Genomic DNA, 26,438 nt, shown 5'->3' on the forward strand with positions numbered 1-26,438 from the left:
ACCCGCCGTTCAGACTGTTGATAATCGGCGCAAACGTTATTACAGTTCGGGATGTCTGCCTACTTTGTCCTGACTGGACGCGGCCTGAGACCTAAGTTGAGGCATTTGCAGTTAGGCGACTCAGATCTATGCTCTTGTGGAGGATCAAAGCCCGACCTCCATGTCATGCTTTATTGTCTTCTTTATTTGTGTACCCAGCTGGAGCCAGGGACTTCGTTTCATACCAACACAATTTGCCTGAACTGTTTTTTGACCAAACGACGTTAGGTATATTCTGTCGGTATGTTAAAGCCGTTTTTAGGAGAAGAGCCCTAGATAGTAGTGACCTACCTACTTGTGATAGGGACGGGAGAGGGTGGTGGTGATTGCCCGTCCACACTAAGAGGCCAGTTGGTGAAAGCGCCTGTTTAATTAACCTCTCCTGATTTTATTATAGAGTTGAACTGTGGGTCTCTTTGTATTAGTGTACTAATAGCGTTAGAGGTAAATCAACTAATTTGTTTTTTGAGCTATGCACAGATGTGTTCCATACGCATATGAGCGATATGACTAGGGGCCGTGTTATGGTGTTATATCGCTTAAATGGAATTAGAAATGACTTTAGTCTGCGGAGGAAGCACAGTGGCCATAATTACCGTCCTCCTCGCACCTCATGGAAAAGGCTCGATTCCAATCCTGTCAATGACGCGAGGAACTTTAACGGGCATTTTTTTTCACTCAGAGGCTCAGTGAGTCGGTTTCCTCAACAGGCAAGTAGACCACAGAGCACACGAAATTTATGGACATCACAACCATGGGCATATAAGTAGTGTTCTTGGGTGGCGTTAGTGTAACAGATTTTGCCCTTGTTAATTTTGCCCCAGTGGAAAAGAACTGTTTGAATCCAGTCAATGACGTGAGGAATTTTTATGGGCCTTATTCACAATGTGGCTGAGTTAATCGGTCTCGGGCAAGAATAGGATGGTGTTTTCTCTAAGAAACTCGGGTTTTTTGTCCAGTAACCAGCAAATCGACCACAGAACGTACGTAATTTACATCAAATGCTGATAGCATTCTTCCTCTTGATGTGATAACACTCGTGAAGGAACGTAAATTTAAATTGAAAATGGATGGTTGCAGGATAAATGTGCGAAAATTTTCTTCAGCCAGAGAAAACGATTGATTATTGGAACAAACTAACGTCTGTTATTCTTGTGAAAGTGACTAATTTGAATAAAATAAAAATTCTTCCATAAATAGAAATTTAAGGATGAATTTATCACATTATTAGAGGGAATGGCAGGTGTTTTTATTTGCCTGATGTTGTATAAGCTTGCTCCTTAGCATAATTTGCCACTACTAATACTAATCCCTAATAATATATATATCCACAAATACTGTATATGTTAATAACACCACTAATAATACATGTTCAGGACACCAACTGAAATCGGCCATTATGAAACGAAAATTCTGAGATGAGGCGAGGAGAAGACAAATCATCAGCTCACTCCGCTGCTCAGAAGACAGTTTCATTACTGTTACTCTTCCAATAGGTCTGCGCGGGTAGTATCGCCACCGTCCTCCCCACACCGGGTGGAAAAGGCCCGGGTTCGAATCTCGTAGATGACGTGAAGAATTTTAATGGGCTTTTTTCACTCCGTGGCTGAGTTAGTCGGTCTCAGGCGTAGATAGCAAGGTTTTATTCCCCAGAAACTGGGTTTTTTTTCGATCAGCAAACAAGCAAATCGACCAGAGAACACACGCAATTTACAGGCAAAATAAATATGGGTATATGTAATCATTTACAGGGGATCATAATTGGTTTTTTCTGGTTTATGATTAACAACAAGAGTTTTTAAATAGCAGCAGCGATTACTGAAACTGTTTATTAGATATATTAGAATTTAAACACAGCTAACCCAAATGAAACAGAAATTATTTTAAATGTGAACCCATGGAAATGCGAATAAACCTCCAGTAAACGTGTAATAGAGATTCAAGATGGGCCCCCAACAGCTGCGCTGTGCGTCACTGCACACCAGACAGCAGTTTTCACAGAGTGTAGGGGAGTTTTATGCACTAAATGGAATTCTTTGTACGCCATAGACAAGTATTCTGAGTTGATATACCCAGTCAGAGGAAACCAAGCTTCATGGGTGAAGAAAGCACAGTCTCGCATCTGAGGGTCTTGATCAACGTTTTCCAGTAACATCCCCATCTTGATTGATTGACTAATGTAGGTTTTAGGTGCATCAGTGACTTACTCGTAGGCCATATTGCGCCGTATATATTATGTGTGTAAAAATTGCGTGTGTTTTGTGGTCGATTTGTCTGTTTTCTGGACGTAAAACGAGAGTTTCCGGGGAAGAAACCATGCTACCCTCGCCTAAGACTGACTAACTCAGCCACATTTTTAAAATTAGCATTAGTAGATGAATATGATGCAATAAAGCAAGCTTATACAGCGTCGGCGAAAAAAAAAAACTTCCTATTTCACCCATCCATTCGCTCCAAAAGTTTGTTCACTTCTTCCTTGAATTTATTTAACCTATCAACTTCCACAACGGCAGATGGAAGTTTGAACTTCCAGCAATCAACTACCCGCTGGCTAAAGGCAAATTTACGCACATCTTTTCGACAACTGTCTTTATTCAGTTTCAGTTTATGTCCCCTCAGATCTGTAATCTGAGCAAGACGAAGACTCCCATCAGCATTGAGCCTGTTCAATCCATTCAAGGCCTTATGCATCTCAATCAGAACATCTCGCAGGTGCCTAGTCTCTAGACGCTGCAATTTGCAGAACTTAAGCCTTTCTTGATAAGCGCACCCCTTTGTTCCCCTCACTAGTCTTGTTGACCTTCTTTGTACTCGTTCTAGCAACTCTACATCCTTCCTAAAATGAGGCTTCCAGATCTGTACGCAGTACTCAAAGTGTGGTCTTATACAAGGGGATAATCACCTCTTTATCCCTGCTAGCAAAATTCCTGTATATCATTGACAAGACCCCATGACCTGCACTGGCAGCCTGTCTGCACTGCTTAGAAAACTTTATATCTTACCGCACAATTACCCCCAGATTTCTTTCATTCTTCACTACCTTGAGTTTAACACCACATAGTCGGTACATTTCTCTGGGATTACTGCTACCCATATACGTACTTTGCATTTGTAAATGTTAAACTTCTCAGCCTATCTAGCCATAAAAAATTCCTCGCATCATTGATGGCACTCGAACTCAGGTCTTTTCCACCAGGTGTGGGGAGGACATTGATTATATCAATTGTGCTATCCGCTAGGGCACATCCACAGCAGTGGCTTCGTTTATGACAGCCTGGCCACAAAATACGCTGCACGACATGTATTTTGTAACTGGAAATAGTTTTAACTTCCTTCACCGCTTTTTTTATCAACTGTTTAACATTCACTTTTTATTTATTTACTCTATTTGAATTATTAAAATTACAATAACGAGAGATGCAGGACATCATGTTGTAAACAGGTTCTCCATTAGTTGGTAAGCTTCTGAAAAATGGTAGTTCTGCAAGTCTTATTTGCACACAGTTGCTCGATATGTATGCCCAGCTAGTTCACAAGATTTACCGTATTGGACCTGAACATTCGTTGTAGACTTTAGATCTGGTCATAGTAGGAGAATAGCTGCCTCGTTTCCGTTACATGTGTTATCCTTTAGCTGCGATGAAACAATTTCAGAAAGTTTTGGTGCGTATATTCTGTTGTATGTCGTTTAGTAGGTTGGTGCAAATTATGGATAATTCCTAGGTTGCTTCTTGAGATTGTGGAAAGTTTTCAGAGTGTCTTGCTTAGTCACCTGTGCAGAGGATCAAAAGACAGATGCGTAGAGTGCAACCGGGAGACACATCTCAGGACATTTTGCGTTATGAAGTTAGGACAGGAAACACTGGTGAGGTTTTGCTTTACTGTCCAGGGGGCTGCAAGGGTCTCTGTAGGGAATTACGTGTATATGCTGCAGACTCTCCCTAGCCTGCTGTTGCAGTAGGGTTTTTAGGAGCATCAGCGACTAAGGCTATATGTATTGAGACCCTAATTTCATGTCTCTGGCATTCTTTTACTTGAAGTTATTCACATTTTCCTGGGTTCTCATTTAAAATTATCGCTCTGTATTACGTGTTTGTGGTTGTTTATATTAAATTCTTATTTTTGTTTTTGCTATATATTCCAGCCTAGCCAATATCCGTCTAAAAATAAATTTTCATTTTATAACGATAAAGAAAATAAAAATAAAAATCGGAAATTTCCTATAGCTTTCATTTTGTTATAATAAATGTACTGTTTAAGTCAGCTGCCCAGATTAAACATTCTATTCTGTTATAAAATCGCTACAAAGAAACGCTGTTCAATTGTTTTGCTCTAAAGAAGACCGATTGTGAGCAGGTGTGGGAAAAACATGTTAAGATGTGGATCATTTATTTGTGCCTTATAACACGTGGGATAAACTAGTTGAGCAATCGCTCAAAACTTCTAAGGACTCGGGAATAAAAAAGATGGACAGAGATAGCCTTAGAGATTTATACGACTGTACTTCTTTAGTGACCTTTCAGTTATGCATTGAATCCGACACAAAGAAAATGCCGGCTTGGAACCGGAGAAGATTCTGACCCTTTTCAGTACTTTAAAATAACACCGCAGGGTGCCATTCTTTAACTGTAATCCCACACGAAGCTGGGACATGTTCGATTCTACACCGAATGTTACTCTGCTGCTTTTGACAGCCGTATAGATGGCGAAATACTAAGAACCTGTTGAAAGTATAAATACGAAGTATCCACCAGTTTTTTCCAGTGATTTCGACGCCAGACAGTTAGCTTTCAACGTGTAGAAGGCGAGTACTGATTAGTTCCTCACACAGCAGGGCAAAAGGTTAGAAATTTGTAGTAGGTTACTTTCTGTCTTTTAGATAATTCATTGGTTTAATAAATCGCTTTAATTGTTTCTGATTAAAGATATTTGAGCCTTTTCTAAATATCATATTTAAGATGAATTAGTTATTAGCAAACTTTGAACGAGAATTTACTTTTCGGTAGAACACAAATTATTATTTTATGTTTCTAACGAAGTTTATTAGTTAAATTTCATGTTTATGAAGAAGTTCGCTATTTAAATTTCAGTTTGAATTTTTAGAGCGATTTTTTTGAGTACGATTCATTCGTCATCGTTTTACCATATATTATTTCTAACATCTGCTTCATGAAATCAAAATAATATTTAATTTATAAAAACCAGTTGAGAAATATCGAGAAAATTCTATGGTTTTTCTGTCGAAACAAAACCATGGATGCAACCAGAAATTCATTTTGGGGAGGGGCAGATTTATTACCACGACACATTGCCGCTGCCACTCGTTTGAGGAAGATGAGCATGAGTTCGATAATCATTTGCACATGGAGGAATTCTTTAAGCATCTTCAGTCGGGGCTGTAGTCGGTTTCAGATGGAGGGTGTAGGATTTTCCCCTCCCACGCAACTTACAAATTTGTCTGTGTACATATTTGTTGCACAGCCGTGTCCCATGTTAGAGTCAGTCCCAAATGGGAAGAGGGGGATGAAGTAGGAGATGACTATAAAAGAAAAAGGAATCGCTTCCTTAGTCATAATTACTGTTAAGTGTTAGTCACGTCATTCGTTACATAATATTTTTTAATCATATAAATATGAGTAAATTGCAGCAAAACATTGAACTGCAGCATGAAAGCAAGAAGTTCGGTTCGAAGATGAATATCAAGAAAACACAAGTTATGTGCAACAAATTTGCCAGAACAAAGAAAGTCATGGCCGATAGACAAGAACTAGAAGAAGTGGAAACGTATATTTACCTCGGACAAGAAATTTCAACAAGATGGAAATTGAACGACGCATAAAATTGGGATGGTAAACATGTGGGAAGGTTAATATAGCCTTCAAGACAAATTTGCCACTCTGTCTCAAACTAAAAGTTTTTGATCAATGTATCCTCCTGGTCCTAAAATATGGTTGTGAAACATATACAATGGATGCCAAAGCCTGAGGGTCACACAAAGAGGTACGGAGCGCCGAATATAACTACAGACCAAAAAACATGGGCATGGATTCGCCAACAAACCGAGGTCTGTGAAATCATTGAGATAACAAAGCGCTTAAAATGGAAATGGGCTGTCACGTGCCAAGAAGAACTAACGATAGATGGACCAAACGAATATTGGAATGGGCACTGCTTGATTTTAAACGCCCAAGAAAAAGACCAAAGATGACAATCGATGAAATTGTGAAATTTGCCGGTATACAATGGCAACAGAAAGCACAGGATCGCAGTTGCTGGAAACGTGTTGAGGAAGCCTTCATCCTGCAGTGGATCGACAATGGCTGCAAGATAATGATGATAGTGACGATACATAAATGAAATAAATTTTATAAAATATAAACATTCATTTTGAACATGTAATTCTAATGGGATTTAGAGCTTGGTGTGTCCCCAGTTTGGGTTCTACGGTATTCCCATAGCAAATTATCGGTTTAACAAACTAAAAGTCCCCACACATTTCTAAAATGCTCCGTTGGGAGCGTTTTAGAAATGTGTGGGGACTGTTTGTGTGTTGGCATTCCCCTGTTGGGAACCACTGAGACCGACTAACTTAGCCACGGAGTGAAAAGAGCACATTAAAGTTCCTCGTGTCATCAACGCGATTCGAACCCGGACCTTTTCCACTCGGTGTGGGGAGGATGGCAATGATACCACTGTACTACCCGCGCAGACCTTATGTACCGACAGTACAGACTACTCGAGGAGGTGTAATCTTGTGGGTCATGTTTTAATGGCATACTCTTGGTCCCTGCTAGAGGGCACAGTGAACGCCACAGCTTACACTAAGTGATAGCTTTATTAGGTTCATCTATCATTTTCGTATACCGGAGCGTTCTTTTGGTAAAATATTACCAATGGCTCGTTTATGCAAGAGCCCAACAGTGGTAGAAAGGCTACAATCAGTCAAGTCATTCAAAACAAGCCAGTCAAAACAACCCAGCACAACAGTAGGCTAGGTTTGAGTGTTGGTGTTCCTGAGTGAGCTCGAGAACACCAACACTCAGCATTAGAGGAGTGCTTTGTCACATTATGGAACTCATTTAAAATATTCGGTTTCCCCTCTACTGAGCTCATTCATCATCTTAGACCTTTCATCTGATACTGAGTGCAATTTAATGTTTTACTGAGATCACTTCATGTCCAGAATACGACCTGTCATTATATTATAGCTATAGTAGTAGTAATCTACCTTTCATGGAGGGTGCGGTGTGTGATGGAGGATGGTGAAAACACTACCAGTTTCGGGAAAGCTATTGTAGGTGTGAGGTGTTCGGTGTTTCATCTAACGAATCTACTCCTCGCGGTAGCACAGTAGCACGGTAACCGTCTTCCACGTATCGAGTGGAAAAAGCAAGAGTTCGAAAGCCATCAATGACGCAAGGAACTTTTATAGGCTTTAGTGGCTGAATTGGCTTCAGGCGAATGTTGCAAGGGTTTTTCTTCCTGAAATTGGGGTTTTTCGTCCAGCAAGACAGGCAAATCGACCATAGAACACACACAGTTTATGGATATAATACACATGAGTAGATGAGATTGTTCTTCGGTGATTCTAATATGACGGGTTTTGTCTGACGAAGCCTAGTTCCTGCTGTTTCACTGGTGGGAGAACTAGAATATGAAAGCATAATGAGTCACAGATCCGTTATGCCAGTTGCTAACAATGCAGTCTTGTGGTAGCAGCGTAATGATGCAGGGAATGGTGCACATTGGATTCCTTGATTGGTTCCAGTGGATCAATATTTAGGTGCCAGAGGTTATCAGGGAATTGTTTCCCTACCAACTGTGTGCATCCCATCATCGCTGCAATGTATCCAGCTGGGAATGGATTCTTCCAACAGGATATTGCGCCATGTCACTAGGCCAGAATTGTGCAGAACTCGTGCCATTTAAATGAATGAATCCATCCTAATGCCATGCCTTCTCCCCCCCCCCACCGTCACTAGATCGCATGTCAGTTTTCAACACTTTGCTGACGCCATGCCACGTTGTGCCGCAGCAGCTGTTCCCGCCACAAGAGCAGCACAGCACGTTGTTAGTTCATGGTTCTATTAAAGTGGCCAAGCAGTGCACCTTTAGTCAGGCATAATTTCTCACATAGGCGTAGTATCAATCCTGAGCAACTTCGTGCTTCATGTGCTCTGAATCCAGCCCTGCATACTGAAATACTGCATATGGACACTAATTACGCTTTTTTAAAAGATGTTAAAAATAGAAATTTTATATTCGAACAACTTTCTTTTGGTCCATCTCTTTCTGCAGATATCGGGAAACTATTTATAAATTAGAGTCATAATCAGAAGAGTTATAGTTTTTTTTTCCCATTTTCTTTTCACAAAATAACATGGTAGATAGTATGAAACATTTTGGGATTTTGCAAACGATGGCCTGCCTTCATTAAATTTTATGGTCCGATGTCTTTCCTAAAGCCAATAATAACTTTTAGCAATGGTATGTATAGCCACACGTAGAATGTTTTTAAGAATAAGATTCATCTTAATTACATCATACCAAATCACATCATCTGTGAATATGCACATCCCATTTCGTTACTCCTGAATTGATAAATCTTGAAACCTTCTTTTACGTGCAGAATCATGGCTTTCTCGGTTTTCATTTACCATTTTCCAAAACTATTTTCCTTCTTTTACTAGAAATATATCTGCGTCGACCTGAAATAACAATAAACAGTTAATATATTTGATTTTTAAAAACTTATCTTGTAAAATATAACTATTTCAGTGTAATTGTACAAAATTGATGTGTACCAAATATAAATATAGATTAATAAAATGATAAAAAGATGCAACCGAAAAGAAAGCAGTATATTCGACTGTAATAATCGAGAGGACAGTAGTTAGTTTACAGTAGTGATTTTTTTTTCGTTATTCAGACTCATCCACCCTCTACAATATTGGTGCACAACTTATTCTAGCGTTCCACAAACCGCTGCCCACAAAGTGAACTTCACAAGATCCGTTCTTCTGTTATTCCCTGAAATTTTATATTTGTACTTTCTGGTTCTTGTCTCACACCTACATACCTTCCTCATTTATTTTACTCGACCTCTTCAGCACTCTAAACACCTCAATCAGATCTCTCGTAGTCCCGTAGATGTTTAGTTGTCAATCTCAGCCATCTACACCGTCCTTCATGTTATTCATATGCGCATCGATTTTCACTCTTCACTAATCTGGTCACCCCTTTCATAGGTGCAGTCTTCAGACCTTAAAAAATATTTTAAATGCAGCCTAACCATCATCTTGTATCGAGGGGGTAATGATTAACTTCTCTCTACTAGCAAGGGCCCCATAGGCCTAAATCACTACAGGATACTACGTGTCTGTCTAGCTGCCTGTTTACATTGCATGGAAAGTTTCATGTTTGACAAAATTGTATCACCTAAGTCTTTTTCTCTTCTTGGACCACTTTTAACTAATTTCTTCTCAGGTTATATGCCTTTCAAGGATTTCTGTTCCCCAAATGCATAACCTTAAATTTAGAAGCATTAAACTTTAGCAGCAAAAGATTTGGATCGGTTGCATATATGCACCCGATCCAAATCTTTTTCAAGCATTATACCCTGGCTCGAATTGTTAACCACCCTTCCCACGTTCAGATCATCAGAAAATTTTGACAGCTGCCCTTGGATCAATACCATATATGAAAACTAGCAAAAAGTTAGAAATAGTTTTATTTACATGAAGGTACATTGTGCAATGGCTCATTGTCAATCAGGCAAGTTGAAATGATGAACAACGTCAAGTTCTGATTCTTTGGTTATTTTCCATTCTAAAATGATTTCTTCAAAAACTCTGAAATTAAGTACATTTTTAAAAACGTACTTATTGAACAGAGCAATTTATTTCTTACTTCAGTCCTAATTACCATAAAAATAAAGAAACAAGCAAAAATCACCTTTTTAGTGCTAAAGAAATTCAGGCCATGAGGATAAATTGTGTATTCTAAGAATATTTACAGGTTTTCGGATGAAATCTACAAACGGATCATTATGTCATAATTCCTGCTGAGAAGTTAACTAAAATAACCAGAGAACCTCCTCTTTCGTTTACGGAATTCGAATCTGTAGATTTCTAGATGGGGGTAAGAGCAACGAATCCATCAAACTTACCCCAACGCTATCCTTTAAGAAACACACTTAATTATTTAACAATCTGTATATTAGTAGTAGTGCATTATATATTATTAGTCATATAATTCAAGGAAGCCACAGGCTTTTGCTGTAACTGCAAAAAAAAAAAAAAGGTAGATAAGAAATTACATATGCATTTCTCTCCTCATGTAGGTAACTATCCGATTGACTCTCCAATTTCCGCCAACTGTTAGCCTCAACCTGCCGAGGCAACTTGTTCCAGTAATCAACAATCGCTGGTTAAAACTTCCTGCAATATAATAAAAACCACTTCCCCCGTAATTTGAATTTATGGCCCCTAATTCTGGAAATCTTTATAATAGTAAAAATTCCGTCTTTATTCATTTTACTAACCCCTCCCACAGCGTTATAAACCTTCAATGAGGTCGCCTCGAAGGTGCCTAGTTATCAATCTCTGTAGCCCACATAATCGAAGTCTTTCCTCGCACGGTCGCCATTTTGCCGATCTTACCATGCGAACCCGTCTTTGAACCCTTTTAAGAAGTTCAATGTTATCTTTTTTCAGATGAAGGCCCCATACTTGAACACAGTATTCCAAATGTGGTCTTGAATTGCCTTATACAGTGGGATTATGACCTCCCTATCTTTACAGAATAATGTTCAATAAATCATTGATAGGACACTATTGACTGTCGTGGCCCTCTCTTTAAGCTGCTCAGAGAACTTCATATCTGCCCATATCGTAACTCTCGGACCCTTTCTTCGTCTACTGCATTTAATTGAATCCTCCCAAGTGTATTAGTTATTTTGTAGTTGCTGTTCCTAAAGGGTAAAACCTTGTATTTTGCTGCATTAAAACGTAGCTGCCATTTTCCTGACCGTTCTTGAAGCCATTTCAAGACATCCTGAAGGAGCAGGATGTCACTTGACACTGATCGTTAATGAATCTCCCAATCTTTATGTCGTCTGCAATTTTGACATAACGCCCTTTATCCCGTCATCGATGTCATTTATGAAAATCAAAAACAACAGTGGCCCAAGAAATGTAGTCTCCCGATCCTTGGGAGACTCCACTTCTGGAGTCCTCCGTTGATCGCAAACCTCTGCATGTTGCTCTACAACCACCCTGCAATCCATATTTGAACCTCTCTAGTGAGCTCAACATGTACCACCTTATACAGTAACCTGTCATGACGGACTGAGTTAAATGCTTTGCTAAAATTCAAATAAACTATGCCGAATTTGTTCCTTGCGTCCAGTTCATGAGTAACTGTAACAAAATAGCTTACTAGAATAGTAAAATATGATTTTCCCTTAAGAAAGCCATCTTGCGTATCCTTCAGAATGCCATTTCTTTCTAAATGTCCTTGGATTGCACTCTGAATCACTGCCTCGAAAATTTTCCCTATCACTGAAGTCAAACTAACCGGTCTGTTGTTATCGACTTCGCTTCTAGAACTGCCTTTATGTATTAGCGATACGTTGGCACTTCTCCAATTCAAAGGAATCTCTCCCAGGTCCAAAGATGTTCTTAGATAACCTGAATGGTTCAAAACACTCTTTGGCCGCCTCCCTCAAAATTATTGGGTGGATGTCATTAACTCCAGTAGCCTTACTTTCCTTTAGACTCGAAAGATTTTCTAATGAACAATCATCTGGCCGCCGTAGCCGAGTGGTCAAGCGAGCGGGTGCATAAGTACACGTGCCTTGAGTAACCCGGGTTCAAGCCCGCGACTGCTAAATACGGTGCTGTTTCTTGTATTCTCTCTACTTTGTGAACTCCTCTGACCATGTGGTTGTCCCTGAGTATAAACAGAAAATTTATTTATTTTATCTGTAATTTCGACATCACTAATTTCGTACGACTCAGCCTCAATCGCCCAGCCCCCTTCTCACTGTAAAGGTTTCTCCGTCAGTAAAGACAGATACAAAGTACCTGTTCAATTCATCAGCAACGATTGCTGGGTTATCTAAGACTTTCCCACACCCAGCACACAAGGGTTCGATCTGATTTCTTTTATTCTTCTTTGTATTCACTTACACGAAGAATTCCTTGTCGCCATTCCTTGCTCTCTTAGCGAGTGATTTCTCATATGCAGCCTTGGCCTTCCATGCCTTATTTGTGGTACTATTACAGATTGACTTGTACTTGTTGTGGGCTTCAATACTTTTCATCGCTCTGTAACTGTCCCATGCTATCTTTTTTTCTGCTCCATTAAACCATTTGGCTCCGTATTCATCCATTTTGGCATCCTTCTCGTGCAATATATTCTTAATGGAATATATGCGTTCATGGCTTCTGTGATGTTTGCTTTTAAGGTATTCCATGATTGAAATGTATTCTGCCTACTCCTATAATTCATACAATTAAAAGATGCCATGTATCGCCTTAAACTAGTTCCCTTTTCTGAAATAAAAACCGTGCTTTCACCTTTAACTACTGCAACATCCTTCTTCATCTTCCAACTAATGACTGCATAATTACTATTTGCCACTGATTCCTATACTTTAAGCTCTGTGATGCCATGTGATTCGTCAATATTGATGACGTAAAGCATATTCTCGCTCCTACTACTTTCTCTGACATGCTTGTGCAAATAACTCATCTATTGTAAAACAAAATTTTCCATGGTGAGTTCCCACCCACTTATGCCAATGAGTTAGAGGCATATTGAATCCACCCATAATAAGACATTAGCTTACTTGCCCATTCCATCTGCTTGTAGAGACTTTCGTCATATTCATATATTCACAATCTTTTGTTCTGTACATCACTCCCACTCTCTTTATATCTTTGTTTCCGATTTACTCACACCACACCACACAGATTCTGTCCTGGCAGAAGTAACTTCTGAGTCAATAAAAACTTTTTTGCGCTCAGGCTGCTTTTATTAAGAAGTTCTATCGTCTTAAGAAACTATTAAGAAACTCATTCTATCGTCTCTGTCTTTCCTAAAAACATTATACGTACCATAGTAAAACTCTTCATCACCAATTTTCGAGTGACACCACATTTCTGTTAGCGTTGTTGATGTCAGCATTAGTTGCCCTAACCAAGAGTTCAAATTCAGCCGTTTTATTGACAACACTCCTACTATCACAGTAGACACAGTTAAGACTAAGTATTCTGCTGTAGCTTACTATCTTAACACACCCCTTGAAGTTATTTAGGATCGTTTCCCTAGCTTTATCATCCCGCTCATTTGAAAGATTGCTGTCCTCAGAACATCTTGCCAACATCGTCTGTTGCGTCAGCAAAAAAATAATTCTTGAGGTGAGGATCATCAGATAAACGCGGATATATATTACCCTCTTTCCCCTAATTTGCAGTTTTCCTAAACCCTTAAGGTATCCTTAATGATACTGGATTAAACCCTTGCACCACCTTTCTTCAAATGAATACCATCTCTACAAAACAGATTTCTTCTACCTACAAGTACCAAAATCCTCTCTAGAGTGTCGCAGATTCCCTCTAATAAGGTAAGGTGTAAACTGTGTTGGGGGTCTAACGGCTCCTGGGGTTTCCCCCATCTCGGCGTATTTTCTATGTTTCGGGCAAGCCTGAGATTTTTTTAAAAAATATATATGGTTCATGAGCTATGTGGCGTGTTGTGCCCTTTGTTCATCCGGCCTATTAGCCGCCAGGCCCCTAGTGGGACCTGACGTTTCCACACCCTGCCACGGAGAGGCTGGCCGGGTGTACCCAATGAGGCTATTTTACTCTGGCGGGTCCTGCCACTTACTTTCCTGAGATTTCAGTGGCTAGGACCTATAAAAAAAAATATATATATATATATAAATAAAATACATTGGAGAAGTCGTGAGCGTAGTTTAGTTAGTTAAGGTTCTTTTAAAAATCGTTTGGGGTTTACACTGAAAGTCTGTAAGGCCTAAAAGGTCGGGCATAAATTTTGGTGTGTCTTAAATTTTGATGTTGCGCTGATCGCTATGTAAGATGGCAGTTTTGGGTGGGGAGGCAGAAGACTGGAGGTGGAAATAGGAAGCAAAGGGGTCGATAGAGAAGATGACCCCACGTTTTTCAGTGGAGCATGCCCATGCCCCACCAGAGGGAAAAAAGGGTGGCAAGGGGAGAAGAGGGTTCTCCCCTGCGAGGAAATGGGGTTTAAAGAGGGTCCTGCAGGTGCAGGATCTGAGAGCTAGATGGTGCTCTACTCTAGCTCTGGGACGCTTCAGTGTTGATCTCTTTCAGGAATTTCATCAGTGTGACAAGAATTTGTCTTGTCTGGGGTAGTTTTCCTCAAGATAGTTGTTTTCTCCTTTTCCTGTGAGCAACTTTGATTAGACTTCTAATACTGACTTATTCCATAAAGCTTTCAGCATATAATCCCTCCTATCGTGTCTGGGCAGAATTACAGATACATAGACATGACCTAACTCGCCGAATTTTTCAGCCTGGTCCTATAATTAACCAACAACTAGCAGGTCGTGTTCGTTTAATTTCGTTAATCTCCACATGAATAATAATGCTCACTTGACCCCATTAAAATCTGACAATCGGTAACATTGCCAAATATTTGCTCCCGGTAAACATGGCCTAGTTCCACCTCTCTTTATTATAAAAAATGTTACCCTTGTTCCTGACAGTAGTCAACCAATATGTTGGTTTTATTCCACGTGCCAATACACATACTGTAATGAAATGAAAAGACTGCTACCAAACTGTGTTTGGTAGCAGTCTTTTATTACTCTGTACCCATTCAAACAACTCGTGACTGTAGCGCAGTTGGTAGGATTGCCGTCCTCTCCACACCGGGAGGAAAAGTCTTGAGTTCTAGTCCCGTCGATGACGGGAGGAATTTTTATGGGCCTTTTTCACAACGTGACTGGGTTTGTCGTTAGTCGGTCTCAGGCAAGGGCAGCATGGTTTTTTCTCCCGGAAAGTCGGATTTTTCATCAGCAAACAGAAAATGGAGCTCAGAACACGCAATTTACAGACAATATACACAGATCAACATGCCTTTGTTGCCGATACTCCTAAAACCCCTAATACAACAACAACCAAACGAAATGAAAATTTTAAATAAAAAAAATAGAATTAAAATGGTTACGTTTCCAGCCCTCAACCCTTTTAAAGTTCGAATTAGTCACCTTAATCCCCGTTTGTTAAGCGATATGGCCTGAATAATATCCCCAATGTCTAGAAATTCGGGAAGCCAATGATAATGGCCAAATTTTAAGCCTATATAATCAGGTGAAACACCATACGTTTATTTTGACTATGAGTTCCGAAATTAATTTTCGGAACGTAATTGATTTCACTTTAACCGCCTTTGAGACTTCACTAGCGTCCCTGACCAGTCAATTCCTACACGGGGGTTGCTAATGCAAAGTCAATTCAGTGTATTTGAGGAGTAGAACATGTAAGAAGGTTTCTTGCCGATTAAGAAAAGTCTAGGGCTTCCTTACACCTGAAAGGAAGCCCTTAGGTATATAGCAAATACTAATACATCTCCCTCACTGAACGAAGCAGAGTCAGAGACAGTATCACGTGTCTGTACTAGACTGTACACACCATAGTCAGATAATTTAATGTACTACCTGCTAAATAATAGATATTGGAAACAAGACGATTGTGTGATCACTGAAAATGGATTTGTCATATTTGAATGTAAATAGATGAGATTTATCGAGTGCTATTAAAGAAAGGAGCAGGACAGATCAACGAACCCATATCTATTATAATGCGTGCGTCACTGGACACAGGTGAATTCTCAGAAAAAAGAAAAGATTCTTTATAACTGGATCAATATCTTAAGTGAAGTTTCATTGGGTTTGCTACTGGCTTCTTGTAGTTTCTATTTGTTAATGACAAATAATTTGTTGATGGATGCACAGCAGGCTGGATGTGAAAGTTTGTGAATGATACAGAGATTGGGTACGGTGGTAAGAGATAGTAACTAGGCATGTTACTGCATCAAAAAGGCTCAGATAAATTATTTATTTATTTGATATAATTTGAGATGGTTTGCAATGAAAAAAACTTGGAGTAACTGTGCAATCCGACATTAAGTTCCCCTAGCAGTGTAGACAGGTGCTAGATAAGTAGACGGTTCTTCATTTATGACGTACAAGAACATTATTAGCAGAGACAAAGCGATAATTATTGTACTGTTTATAGCCTTCAATGATGGTTAAGCCAAGCTTCAGTACTGTATACAGATTTTGAACTTCCTCCCCTTAGGGAAGGATTTGCGAATCTTCTGGAAAAGGTGCAATGAAGAGTGACATTATTATGAGCCAGTAGTGCAAGGCACAGGCTTTTGCTCCACCTCACAAAAAATAAATAATACGTGAACAAAAATAAAAAAATGAAAAAAATAAAATTAATAACTACCAATATTAATGCTTGTGGATATAATGAAGCATTCTTAGAGAGAGAGAGAGAGAGAGAGAGGTTGCTATTTTGATGAAGTCCTACGCAGATGGTTGATTACAAGTGTCTGCGTGGAAACCCGATCATAACAACGTTAGTAACCACAAACACTTGGTTTTACTTGTTCATTTGAATTCTAACAAGATCACGTTGCACAATTTTAATTTAACTCAATGCTTGCTTGGAGCAGTAAAGGGGTGAATGCCTTAGTGACATGAGAAGCTGTTACTGTAATCCTATAATGGAATTGCTCTAAGTGGAAGCTGTTATGTCGAATACAGATGTATCACACAAGATATTATTGTGTCTGCTCTTTAACCCAATCAGTTTTGATGGCAATGTGTCGGAATGTTCCTTAATTCAGTAAAAGGAATGATATCAAGGTTATTAAAATTGACGCGGTCATAGCGTTTATCGACATAAGTTTCAAGCGAGTCACTGATAAAGAAGGCCGGAGGGAATTAATGTATAAAGTATTTCGCATAAATTCTATAAAGTTGCCGACTAGCGAACCGAATTGAGGGAAGAACTTAAAAATAATTGTTATCGGATTACTGATTGAAAACCGATTACAACCATTAAGTTGAGCCATTGATGAAGAAGTTGACAAAGTATTACCATAGCTAGCCGAATTGAGGGAAGTACTTAACTATAAATGTCCATCGTTCGATTACTGATTGAAAACCGATTAAAGCCCCTAAGATATAAATTGCCACGATGGCATTGTTTATGATTCTACAAGGTGATATTATTGACGTGTTTATGTATATTGTAGTAGTAGTGCTTTTAAATAATTGCAATTTTAAATTGAATATACAGTATGCTTAATATTAATATATTAATATCATTTATATCTTTTTGTTTTCTTATCTTGTAAATCTTAGAATTAACTTATATGGTAGGTGAATTTGTAATTTTTATAAGGGTGTTTAAAACACGTGGGCCGTATTTTGAGGATTGATTCACGGCTTGAAAACAGTTTACAAATTTATACAGTATAAATATGTGGCCGATTCTGATTGGACTCACTGGTCTGATTTATGGTTTTCAGAAAACAGACCAATTCTGTTTTTCTGAATCAGCTATAGCTGTTTGAATTGAAGCAAATTGCTTTGGAGTTTTCAATGGTTCGGTGGTTCAATGTGTCAATGGTTTCAACGGAGATTTCAAATAACAACAAAAAAAAAAAATAATTAAGCAAACATGAAGAACATTTAATACTAGATTTGTGTCAATTAATTATTTTATTATTGTTTTCTATTAAAAACCACTTGGAATTTTTTTCAAATTCAAACAGTCATTGCTCAGTAACCGTTCAAAGTTGGACACATATTTATATAAATTATTTTCATTGGGTCCTGAATCGATCTGGAAAGTATGTTATGAAATACCTGAAATACCACGTTTTGAAACACGTATATATTGAAAAACACCCACTTTTCATCCATTTTTAACTATTATAAATAAATAGTAACTATCCACGATTTTATTAATGATTTCTGCAGAAATGGAAAAGCTGGTGATTGCATGCATTCTCATCGTGTTGGCAGCAAGTATTGTGGTGCAAACAAAAGGCGATCCTGTTATGGCAGAACTTCCTTCTCAACCAATGGTATTCAACAGTCCCGAAGAACTACGTTCTTACTTGCAAGAATTAGACAAATATTTTGCCATTGCTGGAAGGCCAAGGTGAATCCTTAAGAAAGACTTGTATTTTTTAATGGACACGTATGTTAATTTAAAATTAAGGTTTTTTTTAAAAAATTTATCAAATGGTAGCTTTGGTAGCTTTTATTTGATGATTATTATAATTATGTTTATAATTTAATTAATTTATTTTATATTTTACCATATTGTAATTTATATTTGTGATTTGTTAGATATGCTTTTTAATGATATAAGTATTTTAATAATAAAATTGAAGTTATTTATTATTTTTTTTACATTTTCTTACAGTCCAATTAAAAAACTATTTGTTCCATAGATGATTGCCAATAATGATACGATAAGGTTTTAATTTCAATTTCAGTTTTAGCCTTACGTATTATATTTAGTACAACGATAATTACTTCCATGGAAACATTGATATTACCTCTGAAGTTTCGAAACACAAAAACACATTTCCCAAAGAAATAAAGTATTTAATACCTGAAGGAGTAGTTGACACGATTTCTTTCATACCAGCAGTTTCTGTTCTTTACTGCCGGATTCCTAAAATAGTGTAACATATAACTGATCTAGTACTATCACTGTTTTCAACATTCTTTCATGTTTTTCTCTTGATATTTTCTGAGATTGTTTTATCTCCATTTATAGCTATAACGCTGTTTGTGCTGTTTGATAATATGGATTTATGTCATTCTTTGGATGATTTTCTGGTGTTTTTTCTAAATGAAGTAATTTTATTGTTTTGTTTTGTAGTCTTTTGTTTTAAAAAGCGAATAAGACAGATATCCAGAGCATACCGTTAGCAATCACTTATTATGACTCAACCCTCATTCAAGGTTGTCAGGACAGTGATAAAAGAACTAAAAATCTTTTTTCTTTTCTTTTTTTTTTTTGTTATTATTATGGGTATTAAATATTTTGTTTGTAAGGGTGAAGACAGATCACAAATAACAAGTTTGATTAAACTATATCGTCTGTTATTGTTAATTTGTTTTGCGATTTTAAGATTTAAAATTTAAAAATGACTTTTATGGTGAGTCATGTCAATAAATAAGATGAATTTTCATTTATCGTGGAATTCAATATCCATTGTATATTTATTATCACGTACCTTAACACGCACTTGTTTATATAAACTTGTAATCATAATACCGGCAGTAACTTTTCAAAATGGCAGCTCCTTTTCAAATTGCCCAGTACTTCGCTATTCAGCAGCAGTGGAATATTGGGCTTATTCAATTTTCGACAACTTCTCGATTGCCTATTTGTATTCATATATTAAATGGAACACCAAACTGTGTTTTCAATATCGAAAATGTTTATTGCTAAATCTTAATTTCTTGGGTTCTTGTTTGATAAGAGGAAGGCCAGTATTAGTATTTAATATTGGCAAAATTATGCAAGAAATCACAGCTTAAAGAAAGCTTTTCATAACCATTTCATCTACCCATTTCTTTCAATAATTTGGTTCCATTTAATATTTAAATACAAATATCTTTTGAAATTTAATGTTTAATTTTCATATAATGCCTTTCACGATAGAAAAAGAGCAACTTGGTTTTGATACTAAGAAGATTGTAAAATCTATAAGTTCACAATAAATAACTGGTAGCTTTTATTAATCTTAGAACGGCAATAAAATTTTCAATTAACATGATAAGAACCATACATTCATTTAAATCGTTCAGAGGAATATCTGATCAGATAAAATTAATCTTAAGATTACAATTGCGAACTGATAGTAAGGTAATCACTTCGTAACCAATTTAAGCATTTTTAGAATATTTTTGAAAACCCCTCGGGTACTCCATTCCTGCACAACGTTTTCAGCATCTTGTTCAATCTATGCCTAGACGAATTCAGTCTGTTTTGAAGGCTAAAGGAGGCTCAACACACTACTAGGTAGGTATACCTAATAAAGTGGCAGCACAGTGTATATTACTGTGCAGTCAAAACATTATGACCATCCTGCTATAAAGATTTTCATTCAATGCGTATTTTTACCCATTTGGATATGCCCCCTTCCAAAATAATTGCTGCACAGGCTTTAACACTAAAAACTCTTTTTAATCAGCAATAATGACCTTCCTACATGAAGGTCGTTGTCACTGGCTTGCGCAAAATTTATCTTTTTAACAGACGTCTATCACAAGAACTATCACAAGTTCTTTTTGATTTGATATATCAATTTTTTAAGAATTTTGTACTGTGTATATATTAAGTGCAATTTAATACACTTAATATATACATAGTACGATGCATTTAGGGCTAAAGCCTCAAGCTGCGAGCAAATTTAGATTATATACATAGTCTAAATTTGCTCGCAGCTTGAGGCTTTAGCCCTAAATGCATCTTAATTTTGTACTTTTGAAATTTTTTAATACCAGACGTGATTCGTTATAGTTTAGGATTGTAACTTCCTTCCAAAATTGTATTTAATATCAGCATTAGCATTAGCAATGGCATGCGATGCAAGAAAAAAAAAAACCGTAGCTGTGTTTCACCTATCCATTCGCTTGAAATGGTGGTCCAGTTTTTCCTTGAATCTATTTAAGTTGTCGACTCCCACAACGACAGATGGAAGTTTGTTCCAGCAATCAACCACCCGCTGACTAAATGCAAATTTCCTCACATCTGTTCGGCAACTGTCTTTCCTCGATTTGAATTTATACCCTCTCAAGTGCGCAATCTGACAAAGAGGAAGGATCCTAACAGCATTGAGCTTGCTCAAACCATTCAAGGCCTTATACACCTCAATCAGATCACCATGCAGGTACCTAGTCTCTAGAAGCTTCAATTTGCAGAACTTAATCCTTTCTTGGTAAGAGAAACCCTTTGATAAACTCGCCAATCTCGTTGCCCTTCTGTGTACTCATTCCGGTAGCTCTACATTCTTCCTAAAATGAGGCCTCCATACCTGTATGCAGTACCCAACATGTGACCTGACCATTGCCTTATAGAAGGGAATAATCACCTCCTTATTCCTGCTAGTAAAATTCCTGTTTATCATTGACAAAAATCCATGACCTTCTTTGGCAGCCTGTCTGCACTGCTCAGAAAACTTCATATCTTACTGCACAATTACCCCCAGGTCTTTTTTATTCTCTACTACACTGAGTGTAGTACCGCACAGTTGGTACGTTACAGACTACCTTATATCTACTCTAGGCTTCTGTGTCACCTGATTATTTATATGCATTCCATGCAGTTTTCTTCTCTGTCACTTATCTTAATAGTTCATTTGACATTCAGTTAGGTCTAAGCTTTGAACAGTATGAAAAGCCTAGTAGCTTCTTTGATTACTCCCCATTTAGAATTTGCTGTTAGTAACATCATCAGTTGGTTCCACTCTATAGAATTTCAAAACTGTCTGAGACCACAATGACCTTTACGAAAGCAAAAACCCTTCCTTTTACTCGTTATGGTAATTACATCTTTAAGTAAATCCTACATCAGTACACTGTGATCACTGCCACCTAGTGGTTACTTTATCTGCAGATTCTTACTCGTGATATCTTTGATATCTTGACCGCACTTAAAATTCATCGAATTTATTTACTATACTCCTAGCATTGGTTTACACGCAAGTATTATTTATTTATAGGTTCGGCCGCAGTCTGGGGTACATGCGCAATAACAACTATCCAGTATTTCGGATGAACCCAGTGCAAATACCGTATTGATAATGGAACCCAATCAAGAACTGTCGTTTAAGGAAAACAAAGGCAATGAAGAAGTCCTAAAATTTCTGTAAATTCTCAGTTGTTAAAAGAATAATAAAAAAATGAATAGTGCAATAAACATCTACAGTTTTTAAAAACTTGGTCTGGTCTCTTTTTATTATGTGTGTGTTAAGCGCCAATGCAACTAAGGCTTTGAGGCATTAATATTAAGTCTATAAAGGGCATATATTCTGTGGTTGATTCGCTAGACGAAAAACCCGAGTTTTTAGAATAAAAAGAACGCAACCTTTGCTGAGACCGACTAACTCACTTTGTGAAAAAAAGTAAATAGAAATGCTTTTCGTAATTGATGTGGGATTCGAACCCAGACTTTTTCCATTCGTGTGGGCAGATTTTGATTATATTCACTGTTCAAGGGCCTCCTTTCATTAAACATTTAAGAAAAAAAAATATTGAAATTGTATAACATAAATATGAAATAAATAGCACCACATATATATCCTATACAAGAGGATTTAAACTTAATGTGCGAATTTAGTTTATAATCGTATTTCATCTTATAAAGCTAGTAATTTAAGTGCCAAGAAAATACAGTGGATAATTAGTAAAAATAACGTACACAGCTGCGCACTTAATTTAAGGAATGGCAGCGCCACCGTACAACTACCCAAATTTCGGCGAACTGCCAGCAGATGGTAGAAGTGTGTATGTTACAGAATGCGGAAGGTACAAGTTCTAACATGTTGCCTGGTAGTTGTAAAGTGGCCTTAGGTTAGGTTCTGCTAATGTGAACACTCTTTGTGAGTTGCATGATGGAAGATTTGAAGCCTGAGTAACATTTTGTTATTCGCTATGAGTATTATAGAGATTTTATGAGAAATGTCAGAAGTTTACAGAGAAAAGCACTTGAAGAAAACCGCACATTTTAAGTGGTACAGGAGCATAAGGTCGAGAATCTGTGGCCACAACGAAGAAACTGGATGCAAAAAAACCTGGATTACAAAGGAACTGGATGCAAAAAATAATTTTGATATCATATATTTGGATTTCAGGAAAGCTTCTGATACTGTTGCGCATGGAAGACTATTGTACAAATTGGAGCAGAATGGTATTAAGGGTAAGTTGCTACAATGGATAAAAGGATGGTTAAGTGGGAGAAGACAGAGGGTGGTAATCAATGGGTGCTGCTCTTCGTGGACTAATGTTATTAGTGGAGTCCCCCAGGGTTCGGTGTTGGGTCCACTGTTGTTTTGTATATTTATCAATGATATTGATGAAGGTATATCAGGTTTAATGTCGAAGTTTGCAGATGATACAAAGGTTGACAGAGGTTGGGTTGTTAATGACAGTAATGGCAGTGTGCTACTGCAACAGGATCTAGATAATTTGGGCAGATGGGCGAAGAAGTGGCAACTGAAGTTTAATCTTGATAAATGCAAAGTCCTGCATATGGGTAGAAGTAACCCCAGAGAAACGTACCAATTGTGTGGTACTACGCTTAAGGTGGTAGAAAATGAAAAAGATCTGGGAGTAATTGTGAAGTCAGATATGAAGTTTTCTGAGCAATCAATGCAGACAGGCTGCCAGGGCATGTCATGGGGTTTTGTCAATGATATATAGGAATTTTGCTAGCAGGGAAAAGGAGGTGATTATCCCTCTGTACAAGGCAATGGTCAGGCCACGCCTTGAGTACTGCGTACTGGTCTGAAGGCCTCATTTTAGGAAGGATGTAGATTTTCTTGAGCGTGTACAGAGAAGGGCAACAAGATTGGTGAGGGGAATGAAGGGATCCTCTTACCAACAGAGGCTTAAGTTCTGCAAATTGCAGTGGCTGGAGACTAGGCACCTGCGCGATGATCTGATTGAGGTGTATAAGGCCTTGAATGGGTTCAGCACGCTGAATTCTGATGGGATCCTTCCACTTGTTCAGATTACGAACCTAAGGGGGCATAAATTCAAATTAAGAAAGGACAGATGTAGAATCGATGTGCGGAAATTTGCCTTTAGCCAGCGGTTGGTTAATTGCTGGAACAAACTTCCATCTGTCGTTGTGGAAGTTGATAGGTTGAATAAATTAAAGGAGGAACTGGACAAGCATTTGGATGGAATGGTGTGATTTTTTTTTTTTTTTTTTTTTTTGGCTGATGCTGCATAAGCTCATACACTTGCTTTCTTGCATCACATGCCACTACTACTACTACTACTACTACATTCCAAACATCTGCATGATTTTTGAAAAGTATTTGAATAACAGATACCACTAGTGTTGAAGCTTGTTAAAAATAATTTTTAACAAGCTCAACGCTAGTGGTATCTGTTGAGAACTTTGCCCATTTTATTCCATTTAATTTTAGTTGAAATATTGGTGTCATGATAGTAACCGGCAAAATTTCCGAAACGTCACTTTTGTATCAAATTTGGGGTAATTAGTTCACAAGCTCTTAAAAATCTATCTCTGAACAGATGAATAAGTGACAGCAAGCTGACCTTAAGATTTAAAAAGATCAAATCATTATTTAACTACATACATGTATATATATTGTGCTGCCACTTTATTAGGTACACCCCATCTCTGCAAACAAATGGTTTGTCCCACAACTTTGCAAGTCACATGGCCACAGTTGCAGATATGAATGCAGCAGAACATCCTTTCTAGTATCAGTTAAGCGTACAAACCGTAGCAAGAATGGGGAAAAGGAGTGATCTAACGGACTTCGCACGTGGCATGGTAGTAAGTGCAAGACGTACTGGACCAAACATCTCTGAAACGGCAGTTTTGAACTTTTCATGCACCACAGTTTCAAGGGTATATCGAGAATGGTGCAACGAACAGAAAACATCCTCTCAACGGCACTCCTGTGGAAGAAAATCGCTTGTTGACGAGAGAGGTCAGAGGAGGATGGCTAGAATTGTGCAAGCAAACAGACGGGACACAATGTCGAACATCACGTCAGAATACGACCTTGGTGCACAGAACAAAATATCGCAACGCACCACTAGTCGCACTTTGTCGCAAATGGGCTACAACAGCCGACAGCCACATCGCGTACCGTTGTTATCAATGAACAACAAGAGAGCACGCCTCCTGTGGGCACAACAACAACACTACGACTAGAGTATCTAGGATTGGAAAACAGTTGTTTGGTCGGATGAGTCGAAGTTCCTGGTGCATCATGTTGATGGAAAGCTCAGAATTTGGAGAAAACAACATGAATCCATGGACCCGTCATATCCGATGACTACTGTGAAAAGGGGGGGGGGCAGTATTATGGTGTAGGAATGTTTTCTTGGCACACGTTGGGTCCATTGTTACCCATAGATCCACGTCTGAATGCCATATCGTACCTAAACATCGTTGCTGACCAAGTGCATCCGTTCATGTTGACAGTTTATCCTCAGTCAGATGGTTACTTCCAGCAGGATAATGCGCCGGTGCACAAAGCCCGAATCACTATGGAATGGTTCCAGGAACATGACAATGACTTTTCTTTGCTGCAGTGGCCTGCTCAATCTGCGGATCTCAATCCTATCGAACATCTTTGGGATGAGTTGGAAAGGGCTGTTCGCTGCAGGCCTACACCTCCGTCCAATCTCAAGGAACTGCGTGACACACTCATGTCGGCATAGTACTCCATTCCTGCACAACGTTTTCAGCATCTTGTTCAATCCATGCAGGGACGAATTCGGGCTGTTTTGGAGGCTAAAGGAGGCTCAACACGCTACTAGGTAGGTGTACCTAATAAAGTGGCAGCACAGTGTATATTACTGTGCAGTGGAAACATTATGACCATCCTGTGTGTCAACAATCGGTCGTTCCTCTCCCTTCCCTGCTGATGCCACACGTCGCGGTGAAAACTGGTAACTGTGATACTGCAGGTTCGTGACATGTGGTCCCTATAGTACTTGCTCGACAAATGCAACTAAAGAGATCTGAGGGACTTCGAAAAAGGGATGTGTCGGGTACCGATTGAAGGGCAGGAGTATTAAGAAAATTCTTTCTTAAAAAATCTGGCTTATTAGGGACACACGAGACCATGAATATTATGTCCATAAATTTCATGTGTTCTATGGTCTCTCTGTCTTTCTTGATCTAAAACTCGAGTTTCCGGGGGAAGGAGAACTTTATAAATACGGCTGAGACCGAATAACTCAGCCACGGAGCAAAAAAAACACATAAAAGTCCCTCATATAATTGATTGGATTCGAACACGGGTTTTTTCCAGCCAGTGTTTGGTAGGACAGTGATTTTAACCACTGTGTTTCCTTGCGGAGACATTAATACGGAAATTGTGAATCTTGTGAGCTGTTCGGGGAGTGCTGTGATTAAGGTGTTCCAAGATTAGATGGATAGCCGGCAGAACATTAGTCTCCGGTAGTTACGGTGAACTTAGGCTGTCTCGCCTTGTGCTAGTCGATAGATGGAAAACAGTGGAACAGCCTAATATGAACTTCGTCCACGCGGAGTCCCAGTAGTTATAATCACCATCCCACCCACACTGGGTGA

General features: G+C 38.4%; 1 protein-coding gene across 2 annotated transcripts; it reads left to right on the forward strand.

Annotated features, from left to right (window-relative positions):
• Positions 1 to 4,812: 4,812 nt before the first annotated feature.
• On the forward strand, positions 4,813 to 22,023 carry LOC150080202 (pro-neuropeptide Y-like). 2 transcript variants are annotated; one of them, XM_090381820.1, is made up of 3 exons: positions 4,813 to 4,895; positions 18,089 to 18,272; positions 21,856 to 22,023. In XM_090381820.1, exons 2-3 carry the CDS (start codon positions 18,091 to 18,093, stop codon positions 21,932 to 21,934), a joined length of 261 nt encoding a protein of 86 aa, XP_090237946.1. In that variant the 5' UTR covers positions 4,813 to 4,895; positions 18,089 to 18,090; the 3' UTR covers positions 21,935 to 22,023. The 2 variants fall into 2 exon arrangements, with proteins under 2 accessions (XP_090237946.1, XP_090237945.1); XM_090381819.1 differs by having other exon boundaries at positions 4,813 to 4,881; positions 21,856 to 22,016.
• The last annotated feature ends 4,415 nt before the right edge of the window (positions 22,024 to 26,438 follow it).

Source organism: Mastigoproctus giganteus, chromosome 9, assembly GCF_048544385.1.
Source record: "Mastigoproctus giganteus isolate SK-2022 chromosome 9, ASM4854438v1, whole genome shotgun sequence".
Lineage (NCBI taxonomy): Eukaryota > Metazoa > Arthropoda > Arachnida > Uropygi > Thelyphonidae > Mastigoproctus > Mastigoproctus giganteus.